This window comes from Penaeus vannamei, chromosome 31 (assembly GCF_042767895.1).
Source record: "Penaeus vannamei isolate JL-2024 chromosome 31, ASM4276789v1, whole genome shotgun sequence".
In the NCBI taxonomy this organism is placed as follows: Eukaryota; Metazoa; Arthropoda; class Malacostraca; order Decapoda; family Penaeidae; genus Penaeus; species Penaeus vannamei.
Window position 1 is genome coordinate 28,026,467 of NC_091579.1, and position 12,500 is coordinate 28,038,966.

The window sequence follows — 12,500 nt, forward strand, 5'->3', positions numbered from 1 at the left end:
GGGATTCTATGGCAGTAATGGAACTGAGTTTGGGATTCTATGGCAGTGATGGGACTGAGCTTGGGATTCTGTGGCAGTGATGGGACTGAGCTTGGGATTCTGTGGCAGTAATGGAACTGAGTTTGGGATTCTATGGCAGTAATGGAACTGAGTTTGGGATTCTATGGCAGTAATGGGACTGAGCTTGGGATTCTGTGGCAGTAATGGGACTGAGCTTGGGATTCTATGGCAGTAATGTGACTGAGCTTGGGATTCTATGGCAGTAATGGGACTGAGCTTGGGATTCTATGGCAGTGATGGGACTGAGCTTGGGATTCTATGGCAGTGATGGGACTGAGCTTGGGATTCTATGGCAGTAATGGAACTGAGCTTGGGATTCTATGGCAGTAATGGGACTGAGCTTGGGATTCTGTGGCAGTGATGGGACTGAGCTTGGGATTCTATGGCAGTAATTGGAACTGAGCTTGGGATTCTATGGCAGTAATGGAACTGAGCTTGGGATTCTGTGGCAGTGATGGGACTGAGCTTGGGATTCTATGGCAGTAATGGGACTGAGCTTGGGATTCTATGGCAGTAATGGAACTGAGCTTGGGATTCTGTGGCAGTGATGGGACTGAGCTTGGGATTCTATGGCAGTGATGGGACTGAGCTTGGGATTCTATGGCAGTAATGGGACTGAGCTTGGGATTCTATGGCAGTAATGGGACTGAGCTTGGGATTCTATGGCAGTGATGGGACTGAGCTTGGGATTCTATGGCAGTGATGGGACTGAGCTTGGGATTCTATGGCAGTGATGGGACTGAGCTTGGGATTCTATGGCAGTGATGGGACTGAGCTTGGGATTCTGTGGCAGTAATGGGACTGAGCTTGGGATTCTATGGCAGTGATGGGACTGAGCTTGGGATTCTATGGCAGTGATGGGACTGAGCTTGGGATTCTATGGCAGTGATGGGACTGAGCTTGGGATTCTATGGCAGTGATGGGACTGAGCTTGGGATTCTGTGGCAGTAATGGGACTGAGCTTGGGATTCTGTGGCAGTGATGGGACTGAGCTTGGGATTCTATGGCAGTGATGGGACTGAGCTTGGGATTCTATGGCAGTAATGGGACTGAGCTTGGGATTCTATGGCAGTAATGGGACTGAGCTTGGGATTCTATGGCAGTAATGGGACTGAGCTTGGGATTCTATGGCAGTGATGGGACTGAGCTTGGGATTCTATGGCAGTAATGGAACTGAGTTTGGGATTCTATGGCAGTGATGGGACTGAGCTTGGGATTCTATGGCAGTAATGGGACTGAGCTTGGGATTCTATGGCAGTGATGGGACTGAGCTTGGGATTCTGTGGCAGTGATGGGACTGAGCTTGGGATTCTGTGGCAGTAATGGGACTGAGCTTGGGATTCTATGGCAGTGATGGGACTGAGCTTGGGATTCTGTGGCAGTGATGGGACTGAGCTTGGGATTCTATGGCAGTGATGGGACTGAGCTTGGGATTCTATGGCAGTAATGGGACTGGGCTTGGGATTCCATGGCAGTGATGGGACTGAGCTTGGGATTCTATGGCAGTAATGGAACTGAGTTTGGGATTCTATGGCAGTGATGGGACTGAGCTTGGGATTCTGTGGCAGTGATGGGACTGAGCTTGGGATTCTGTGGCAGTAATGGAACTGAGTTTGGGATTCTATGGCAGTAATGGAACTGAGTTTGGGATTCTATGGCAGTAATGGGACTGAGCTTGGGATTCTGTGGCAGTAATGGGACTGAGCTTGGGATTCTATGGCAGTAATGGGACTGAGCTTGGGATTCTATGGCAGTAATGGGACTGAGCTTGGGATTCTATGGCAGTGATGGGACTGAGCTTGGGATTCTATGGCAGTGATGGGACTGAGCTTGGGATTCTATGGCAGTAATGGAACTGAGCTTGGGATTCTATGGCAGTAATGGGACTGAGCTTGGGATTCTGTGGCAGTAATGGGACTGAGCTTGGGATTCTATGGCAGTAATGGAACTGAGCTTGGGATTCTGTGGTAGTAATGGGACTGGGCTTGGGATTCCATGGCAGTGATGGGACTGAGCTTGGGATTCTATGGCAGTAATGGAACTGAGTTTGGGATTCTATGGCAGTAATGGGACTGAGCTTGGGATTCTGTGGCAGTAATGGGACTGAGCTTGGGATTCTATGGCAGTAATGGAACTGAGCTTGGGATTCCATGGCAGTAATGGGACTGAGCTTGGGATTCTGTGGCAGTAATGGGACTGAGCTTGGGATTCTGTGGCAGTAATGGGACTGAGCTTGGGATTCTATGGCAGTAATGGGACTGAGCATGGGATTCTATGGCAGTAATGGGATTGACTTGGGATTCTGTGGCAGTACTGGGACTGAACTTGGGATTCTGTGGCAGTGATGGGACTGAGCTTGGGATTCTATGGCAGTAATGGGACTGAGCATGGGATTCTATGGCAGTAATGGGATTGACTTGGGATTCTGTGGCAGTGATGGGACTGAGCTTGGGATTCTATGGCAGTAATGGGACTGAGCATGGGATTCTATGGCAGTAATGGGATTGACTTGGGATTCTGTGGCAGTAATGGGACTGAGCTTGGGATTCTATGGCAGTAATGGGACTGAGCTTGGGATTCTGTGGCAGTAATGGGACTGAGCTTGGGATTCTGTGGCAGTAATGGGACTGAGCTTGTGATTCTGTGGCAGTAATGGGACTGAGCTTGTGATTCTGTGGCAGTAATGGGACTGAGCTTGGGATTCTGTGGCAGTAATGGAGCTGAGCTTGGGATTCTGTGGCAGTAATGGGACTGAGCTTGGGATTCCATGGCAGTAATGGGACTGAGCTTGGGATTCTGTGGCAGTGATGGGACTGAGCTTGGGATTCTATGGCAGTGATGGGACTGAGCTTGGGATTCTATGGCAGTGATGGGACTGAGCTTGGGATTCTGTGGCAGTGATGGGACTGAGGTTGGGATTCTGTGGCAGTAATGGGACTGAGCTTGGGATTCTGTGGCAGTAATGGGACTGAGCTTGGGATTCTGTGGCAGTAATGGGACTGAGCTTGGGATTCTGTGGCAGTAATGGGACTGAGCTTGGGATTCTGTGGCAGTAATGGGACTGAGCTTGGGATTCTGTGGCAGTAATGGGACTGAGCTTGGGATTCTCTGGCAGTAATAGGACTGAGCTTGGGATTCTATGGCAGTGATGGGACTGAGCTTGGGATTCTATGGCAGTAATAGGACTGAGCTTGGGATTCTATGGCAGTGATGGGACTGAGCTTGGAATTCTGTGGCAGTAATGGGACTGAGCTTGGGATTCTATGGCAGTAATGGGACTGAGCTTGGGTTTCTGTGGCAGTAATGGGACTGAGCTTGGGATTCTATGGCAGTAATGGGACTGAACTTGGGATTCTGTGGCAGTAATGGGACTGAGCTTGGGATTCTGTGGCAGTAATGGGACTGAGCTTGGGATTCTATGGCAGTAATGGGACTGAGCTTGGGATTCTATGGCAGTGATGGGACTGAGCTTGGGATTCTGTGGCAGTAATGGGACTGAGCTTGGGATTCTATGGCAGTGATGGGACTGAGCTTGGGATTCTGTGGCAGTAATGGGACTGAGCTTGGGATTCTATGGCAGTGATGGGACTGAGCTTGGGATTCTATGGCAGTAATGGAACTGAGCTTGGGATTCTATGGCAGTGATGGGACTGAGCTTGGGATTCTATGGCAGTAATGGAACTGAGCTTGGGATTCTATGGCAGTGATGGGACTGAGCTTGGGATTCTATGGCAGTGATGGGACTGAGCTTGGGATTCTATGGCAGTAATGGGACTGAGCTTGGGATTCTATGGCAGTAATGGGACTGAGCTTGGGATTCTGTGGCAGTAATGGGACTGAGCTTGGGATTCTATGGCAGTAATGGAACTGAGCTTGGGATTCTATGGCAGTGATGGGACTGAGCTTGGGATTCTATGGCAGTAATGGGACTGAGCTTGGGATTCTATGGCAGTAATGGGACTGAGCTTGGGATTCTGTGGCAGTAATGGGACTGAGCTTGGGATTCTATAGCGTAATGGAACTGAGTTTGAAGAGCAATTAATATTTATTTATTTCGTAAGAGAGTGAACTTCCTAATTGAAAATTTTACGCATTACTTGCTTTGGATCCATTAAGTAAGCGGTCAGTAGTGTGTGATATGGTCTTAAGAGAAGAGGTTTTAGTGTATGAAAGAGCATATGTAGAAATGGAAAGGGTTAAGAAAGAGACCACACCCGAGTTGTATATTTTCTCTGGCCGAGCGAGAGACGCCAAGTGAGCTAAAGGTCAGGTAAATAATCAATTGATACGTGCGGTTCTCTATTCGAATATTTTGTGGTCCCTTTCAGAAGTAAAAAAAAATCCATCACTGCTCCTTTGCTGGTTCTTTCATTGAATTTGTAGAAGACCATAATGCAAATAAAAAGACCATAGGAATATCGAGGTGTTTTATGATTTATAAAGGTATAGAGTTGTGGCAATGGTGCGTATAAACAGAGAGACAGCGAGTCGATAAGTGTCGAACAGCTAGTCAAGCTGTGATACACGCAAGATTTGGATGTATTTTGGGTAACTGTAACTATTTCTTTTAACAACAAAAAACGATTAAATGTTAACCATCTTAATGACACGTTATATATGTACCAGTCAATCATATAATGCTTTTCTATTCATATCGTAAAACTTTATCAAAGAACAGGTTTAGCTTTTCAAATTTGTCTTAAAATTAGACTGAAGAATATTAGGAGTGCGAAAGCGACCGCAGTAAACCAGACAGCGTGACTCGGGCCATGCGGTCAGCGGCGAGTGAATCAGCTGGCCGCACCGCCTCCACTCGAGTCGGCCTACATACCAACCGCTCATTAGTGACGCTTAGTTACGTTCGTTTGTTTTTTTGGCGGAGGGATCAGAGTGATAATAAAAGGATGAAGAGATTAGTTTTACGAGTAAGGATATTTTTTACAGGTTTTATGAATTGAGACTGTAAAGAAACACCAGGTATCGACGACATGGGAGAGAAAGTTAGCTGCGGGGAGGGAACTTAAATGCGTAATCACGTTCAAATTAAAACTCCGTTAGATTCGTTCGTTTACACTTAAGATATTCTCGCATTCGCTTCTACAACATGAAAACGTTTTGATTTTTCTTATTGATAAAACATACTCGTCACCGTGATTCTTAACAAAGATTTTCAAAACCAAGACAAGAATTTCTCAAACTCCGAGGAATTCTAAATATATCACGTCCTGCCAGCCATTGCATCACACGTTGATTCACAGACGGACTTCGCTGCAGGAAACATTGGCTAGTATCTCTTTCAGCAAAATAGATATGCTTTTCGGGTAACGTAGCATAATGAAATATACCATTAATGTAAAGTAAATACATCGATATCGGGAGATTCACAGGCTGTGCCTCCTCTTTTTTCTCTTTCACTCTCCATCTCTCTCTCTCTCTCTCTTTATTTCTCTCTCTCTCTCTCTCATTCTCTCTCTCTCTCTCTCTCTCTCTCTCTCTCTCTCTCTCTCTCTCTCTCTCTCTCTCTCTCTCTCTCTCACTCTCTCTCTCTCTCTCCCTCTCTCTCTCCCTCTCTTTTCTTTCTTTCTCTTTCTCTTTATCTCTCTCTTCTTCTCTCTCCCTTCCCCTCTCTCTCTCTCTCTCGCTCTCTTTATCTCTCTCTCTCTCTCTCTCTCTCTCTCTCTCTCTCTCTCTCTCTCTCTCTCTCTCTCTCTCTCTCTCTCTCTCTCTCTCTCTCCCTCTCCCTCTCACTCTCCCTCTCCCTCCCTCCCTCTCTCCCCGTGGTTGCGAGGTATCGACTCTACGCATAGGAACGAGTGTGTGTTTTGCTGTGTAATGCTATGGCTCCTCCATCGCCGCCATCGTAAGAGTGAAGAAGGAGTTGTAAAGAGTGTGGCGCGTAGGATGAAGTTGGTGTTGCCCGTGTCCTTATGAAAATTGTTTTTTGTTTTTTTTTCTCTCTTTTTCTTCTTTCGTCACTTTTTTTTCCCAGCTAAGGGAGGGCGGGGGTGGCCTTTCATTATCTGTTAATTAAGGACCATACCTGGTGAAGTTACCTTTTCTGTTATTGTGACGAGACTGGCGCGAGTTTTTTTTTTTTTTTTTTTTTTTTTTTTTACTAAATTGGCGCCAAATTTAAACGGGTGAGGATAATGATTATGATGATGGTAATGATGATGATGATGGTAATGGTGATGATGACGATGATGATGGTAATGATGATGATGGTAATGATGATGATATTAGTAATAATAAGAATATCATTGATAATAACAACGGTGGTGTAATGATGATGGGGATGGTAACAATAATAATGATAATAGTGATAATAATATTAACGATAATAATGATAACAATAATATTGATAATGGTAATAATAATAGTTATGTAATAATGACAATAATGATAATGATAATAATGATAATACTAGTAATGATAATAGTAATAACAATAATAATGATAATCGCATCACACATTGATAATAACATTATCATTAATGATAAGAGTAATATCAATCATCAACACTGCCCTGGTTATTGTTCATAATTAAGTAGTAACAGTAGTAGTAGTATCAATATATTTTTCTACACATTTGCATAATATTGCTAACTTAGAGTATAATTTACCTAAGTTATTACCAAGTTTTAGGTCCCTATGATAGTTACTCTCCTCAATACGTAATTATGGGCAATTGCTGGTCACGTCTCAATATTTTGATAACAAATTATAACTAGTCCATCCTATAAACGTAACTAGTTCAGTATTCATAGCCTTGGAAACAAAAATTGTAGGGTTGTATTCTTGTTGTCGTGTAGAAATTTGTATCTTGTCCCTTGTGAATTTTCGATAACCTGCTCTTTAAACCACCCTTGTTCTCTTTGGTGCACCACGCCCCTCTTCTAAACAGTTATATTTGTCTCTATATCTTGTGTTTTTCTTTCCGTCGGCTTTTTCTTCTTCTGGCTCTCTCTCTCTCTTTCTGTCTCTTTCTCTATCTATCTATCTATCTCTATCTCTATATTTCTATCTATCTGTCTCTATATAGATCTACCCATCTCTCTCTCTCTCTCTCTCTCTCTCTCTCTCTCTCTCTCTCTCTCTCTCTCTCTCTCTCTCTCTCTCTCTCTCTCTCTCTCTCTCCCTCCCTCCCTCCCTCCCTCTCTCTCTCTCTCTCTTGTTTATCCATCCTCCCTGTTCATGATTCTTTCCAAGCCATCTCTTTGCATCACCAACAATACGTCTGCATCTCTATCCACAAGGAACATGACCGATGTAAACTTTACACGGGTATTTACTGTGAAAATAAAGAATGAGGAGTTATGAGGTAAAATGAGGGTTGCCACCGCCATTATTAATAAACCGGGCATATTAACACCCACGCCGTGCCAGACGTCGCCCGGACCAACACCTGGTTCCTCGGTTGTCATCCTACACAGGCCTCCGAAGTCCTTTTCACCTCAGACCAAGAAGGGGACGCAGGTCTTCCCACGTCCCCGGAGTGGAATGCCACGAAGAAAACCAAGGGTGACGCACAGGAGACACGCAATACAGATAAAGATCAACCAAGGAGAAGCAAGAAGTGTCCATCATCGGCAGTGGCTGCCTGGCCGCCCACCCTCCGGTTTACAGAGACCCGCCCGTGTGTGCGTGTGGGCGAGGCTCTGTCAGGGAAGACGCGGTAATACACAAGAGGGAGGAGGAAGGGCTTCGGCCAGAGGGATCCTGTAGGAGGGAGAGGAGAGTCTAAGGACGTGCTGGGACGCGGCATCTGGCGAGGAGGACGTAAAGGAGTTGAAAATGCAAAAATAATTGGTAAAAGTACTTTTTTAAGAGAATGCATTGCCAGCTTTGTAATAAGACTAGGGGAAATGTGTAAAAGTGTCTATAGCACATTTCTGTAAAAATGACAACAACACTTTTCTGTAAAAACGTCTACATTACACTACTGTAAAAAAATGTCTGTATCACTTTTCTGTAAAATCGTCTATATCAAATTTCTGTAAAAGCGTACAGAACGTTAGTGTAAAAGGGTCTATATCACATATCTGTAAAAAGGCCTATATCTCACCTTCAAAAAATATCCATATCCCATATCCTTGGAATGGTGACACTATAAAACTTTTCCTTTACCAAACAAAGCAGCGCCATTTACCTTCTTGCTGACTCCATCATCCACTATCCTCATTCCCTTGCTATCACCGCGTTCGTTTTGATATTTCCAAAGATCCCTCAACTTGCAATATCGAGGAAACTCAATGACTCGTATTTACTGACAGATTTACCGTTGTTTTCTTTGCACTTTACGTGAATTTGGATAATTTTCGCAACATTGCACGCCAAACTGTGAAAATGTTTGAACTCCTAACCACTTATCATTCGCTGCCATCCGTCGCATCATTAATTCAGTGTTAATGGTTTTTCACAGAAGACGTTAGACACCATTAAAGCTGGTTTTACTTCGTTTATCTTATTTCTTACACGATTCGTATCACCGCTAATAGCTACTGATAATTTAGATTCACTTAGACGTAAGAATAACTACAAATATCCTGTGCAAAACCACAACTCTATACGCTGTGCTTTCATTAGGTGTTGGTCTCTTTAGATTAGTGATTTTTAGTCTTATGTCTAAACAATAAAACAAGTAATGTTTTCTGTGTCAAGAATTCCTCAGATCTCCTCAGAGAAATGACTGCCGATGAGGACCCGTTGGATAACGGCGAAGCCCAAAGTCCCACCCTTTTGCCCCAAGCTCTGAGTATCCTCCCAGAAAGAGGCTAAAACTCCCCCCTGTGATTCGAGAAACAGAGATGACAACAAAGACTCTAAACAGATGGGTAAAAGGAAGAGAAACCAAGCAAAGGGACGCTTATCGACTGACTCAAAACAAAAGGAACAAAGGCTGCCAACTGACCCTCCTCTACGGACGCTTCCCTGGCTGGAGGAGCTGCAGCGTGGGCGAGGGCGGGGTCACCGCTTATTAATGTGAGCCGAGGAGGTACATACTGGACGCTGCTTACGTCATCACGTTTTCTTAATGGTTATAACTATAAAAGGAAGTGGGATATACAGGCGCGAAGGGGAATTAACAAGGCTAGTTGTGGTTGTGATTTTTTCCCTTCCGAATTAGCTTATCTTTACAGGGGGCGTCTTCTTATCTCCGGCTATCAGCACGAATCTTGGATCACAGGCATGAGTACGGGTGGGCGGATAGACGGTGTAACGATGTGTTCGCATTTTCTACCTCTATCCATGCATTATCCTCAGATCGCCTGTGATTTCTATGATTTGGCGAATTAGAGTTCTAGTTTTATTTACCCTCTGTTTTCAGGAACGTTTATGTGAACTGAATGGCCGGTAGAAGATTGCGCAAGATCGACATCTATGCAAAAACGAACGGGCAACGTACAAAACATGGCAAGGATAAATGCAAATATTCATATCAATATTGTACATGGCTTTTAGCGTCCCAGTTGGATAGCGGCTAACAGAAGCCGAGCATTAGGCTTAATCACTGAATATATCATGTCATTAGTTCATACAAGAGAAACTGTGAGTATTTATGCGAGAGAATGACGTACAGATCATCGGAATTGACGCTTTACATGGGCGATTCCAGAAAAAAAAATCCTCAATGGAGGGTGGTAAAGATGAACTATTGATTCAATGTAAGGAAGGGGGATTACTACAGAAATCGAGGGGATACGCACAGGATTATTTTACATCTTTTTTACATCATTTACATCATTCTTTTACATCATATATGCAAATACTTTTAAGCGAATCCTTCTCTCTCGAAGACCACTTCCCATGAGCGTTCGACTCCTGTTATGGCTGCCTCCCGGATTAAAGTTCCAAAGATCAATTTAACAGCAATGCATATTATGAAGTAGGATACGACCCACTGTGGCTTGTATTGATAATAGCAAAGAAAGCTAGATCTCAAGGGGAAAATAAAAGAATCTAATCGAACATGGGATTTGTATGGAAGCAAAAAGCAAAAGGGACCTTCAAAAAGTCCATGCTAGTGTTTCTCCGAGTCACTTTGGAAACGGTAAGGACTGCCATAAACCATCTAAATTTTGTGGTTATCTGAGAAATATGTCATTGGCGTAGGCGGGAGTTTATCCTGTGTTACATGAAGCCGAAACCATAATGTCTCACTACGGTTGCGCATGACATTGCATACTGTAAGTAATACACGCTCGCTATATAGACAAGATTGTGCGTTTGCATATATCAGGTGTTTCAAGTCCATGCATGCATTCAGAAACGACTTAAATATATATGCATAAAACACAAACAGACTGAGACGGACAAACAAAACTTTCACATGCACAAAACAAATGTACACACACACAAACACACACACACACACACACACACACACACACAAACACACACACACACACACACACACACACACACACACAAACACACACACAAACACACACACACACATCATCCCAACACATGGAACACGTACATTCACACAACAATATTTGCCGTGCGAAGTCGAGGACATCTGTTCGAGCGTGACTGCCATGTGGATAAAGTCAGGATGAGACAACCACTTGGTCGGATTACATCATGCAAGGTCATGGCAGGGGACGTGTGGGTGGGTTTCTTTCTTTTTCTTTTTTGAATCATTCTAGACGCATATGTGTTGGTGGGTTTCTTTCTTTTCTCTTTTTTTTGAATCATTCTAGACGCATATGTGTTGGTGGGTTTCTTTCATTTTCTTTTTTGAATCATTCTAGACGCATATGTGTTGGTGGGTTTCTTTCTTTTCTCTTTTTTGAATCATTCTAGACGCATATATATATAGTCTGTTGGTGGGTTTCTTTCTTTTCCTGTTTTTAAAAATAATTCTAGCCACATATATGTTGGTGGATCTCTTTCTTTTCCCGTTTTTTTTTTAATCACTCTAGCCACATATATACTATGTTGGCGGGTCTTTTTCTTTTCCTTTTTGAATCATTCTAGCCACATGTTGATGGATTTCTTTCTTTTCTTTTTTTAAAGATAATTCTAGCTATATGTATGTTGGTGAATCTCTTTCTTTTCTCTTTTTTGAATCATTCTAGACGCATATATGTTGGTGGGTTTCTTTCTTTTCTCTTTTTTTTTTAATCATTCTAGACGCATATATGTAGGTGGGTTTCTTTCTTTTTTTCCTTTTTGAATCATTCTAGACGCATATGTGTTGGTGGGTTTCTTTCTTTTCTCTTTTTGAATCATTCTAGACGCATGTATGATCGTGGATCTCTTTCTTTTTCTTTTTTTGAATCATTCTAGACGCATATATATTGGTGGATCTCTTTCTTTTTCTTTTTTGAATCATTTTAGCCACATATATGTTGGTGGATCTCTTTCTTTTTTGAATCATTCTGTTGGTGGGTTTCTTTCTTTTCTCTTTTTTAATCATTCTAGCCATATATATGTTGGTGGATCTCTTTTTTTTTTTTTTAATCATTCTGTTGGTGGATCTCTTTCTTTTTCATTTTTGAATCATTCTAGCCACATATATGTTGGTGGATCTCTTTCTTTTCTCTTTTTTGAATCATTCTAGACGCATATATGTTGGTGGATCTCTTTCTTTTTCCTTTTTGAATCATTCTAGCTACATATATATTGGTGGATCTCTTTCTTTTCCTTTTTTGAATCATTCTAGCCACATATATGTTGGTGGATCTCTTTCTTTTTTGAATCATTCTAGACGCATATATATTGGTGGATCTCTTTCTTTTCCTTTTTTGAATCATTCTAGCCACATATATGTTGGTGGATCTCTTTCTTTTTTGAATCATTCTGTTGGTGGATCTCTTTCTTTTCCTTTTTGAATCATTCTAGACGCATGTATGTTGGTGGAATTCTTTCTTTTCCTTTTTTTTAATAATTCTAGCCACATATATGTTGGTGGGTTTCTTTCTTTTTCCTTTTTGAATCATTCTAGCTACATATATATTGGTGGATCTTTCTTTTTCATTTTTTAATAATTCTAGCCACACATATGTTGGTGGATCTCTTTCTTTTTCTTTTTTGAATTATTCTAGCCACATATATGTTGGTGGATCTTTCTTTTTCCTTTTTGAATAATTCTAGACGCATATATGTTGGTGGATCTCTATCTTTTCCTTTTTTAAAAACTATGTTGGCGGGTCTTTTTCTTTTCCTTTTTGAATCATTCTAGCCACATGTTGGTAGATCTCTTTTTCCTTTTTAAAAAATAATTCTAGCCACATATATGTTGGTGGATGACTTTCTTATCCTTTAAAAAATAATAATTCTAGCCACATATATGTTGGTGGATCTCTTTCTTTTCCTTTTTTTAATCTCTAGCCACATATATACTATGTTGGCGGGTCTTTTTCTTTTCCTTTTTGAATCATTCTAGCCACATGTTGATGGATTTCTTTTTTTTCTTTTTTAATCATTCTAGC

At 42.2% G+C, this 12,500-nt stretch overlaps 1 protein-coding gene across 1 annotated transcript in view; it reads right to left on the reverse strand.

The window, feature by feature from the left end:
* LOC113826170 (DNA-directed RNA polymerase II subunit RPB1) overlaps positions 1 to 7,322 on the reverse strand; it is an 8,029-nt gene extending 707 nt beyond the window's left edge. Inside the window, exons 1-6 of the mRNA XM_070144212.1 lie at positions 7,296 to 7,322; positions 3,097 to 3,228; positions 2,289 to 2,393; positions 1,979 to 2,146; positions 1,452 to 1,712; positions 25 to 192 (exon numbers count right to left, since the gene is read on the reverse strand). Coding sequence (XP_070000313.1) covers positions 25 to 192; positions 1,452 to 1,712; positions 1,979 to 2,146; positions 2,289 to 2,393; positions 3,097 to 3,228; positions 7,296 to 7,322 — 861 coding nt within the window. The remainder of the gene's footprint in view (positions 1 to 24; positions 193 to 1,451; positions 1,713 to 1,978; positions 2,147 to 2,288; positions 2,394 to 3,096; positions 3,229 to 7,295) is intronic.
* Between the last annotated feature and the right edge of the window lie 5,178 nt (positions 7,323 to 12,500).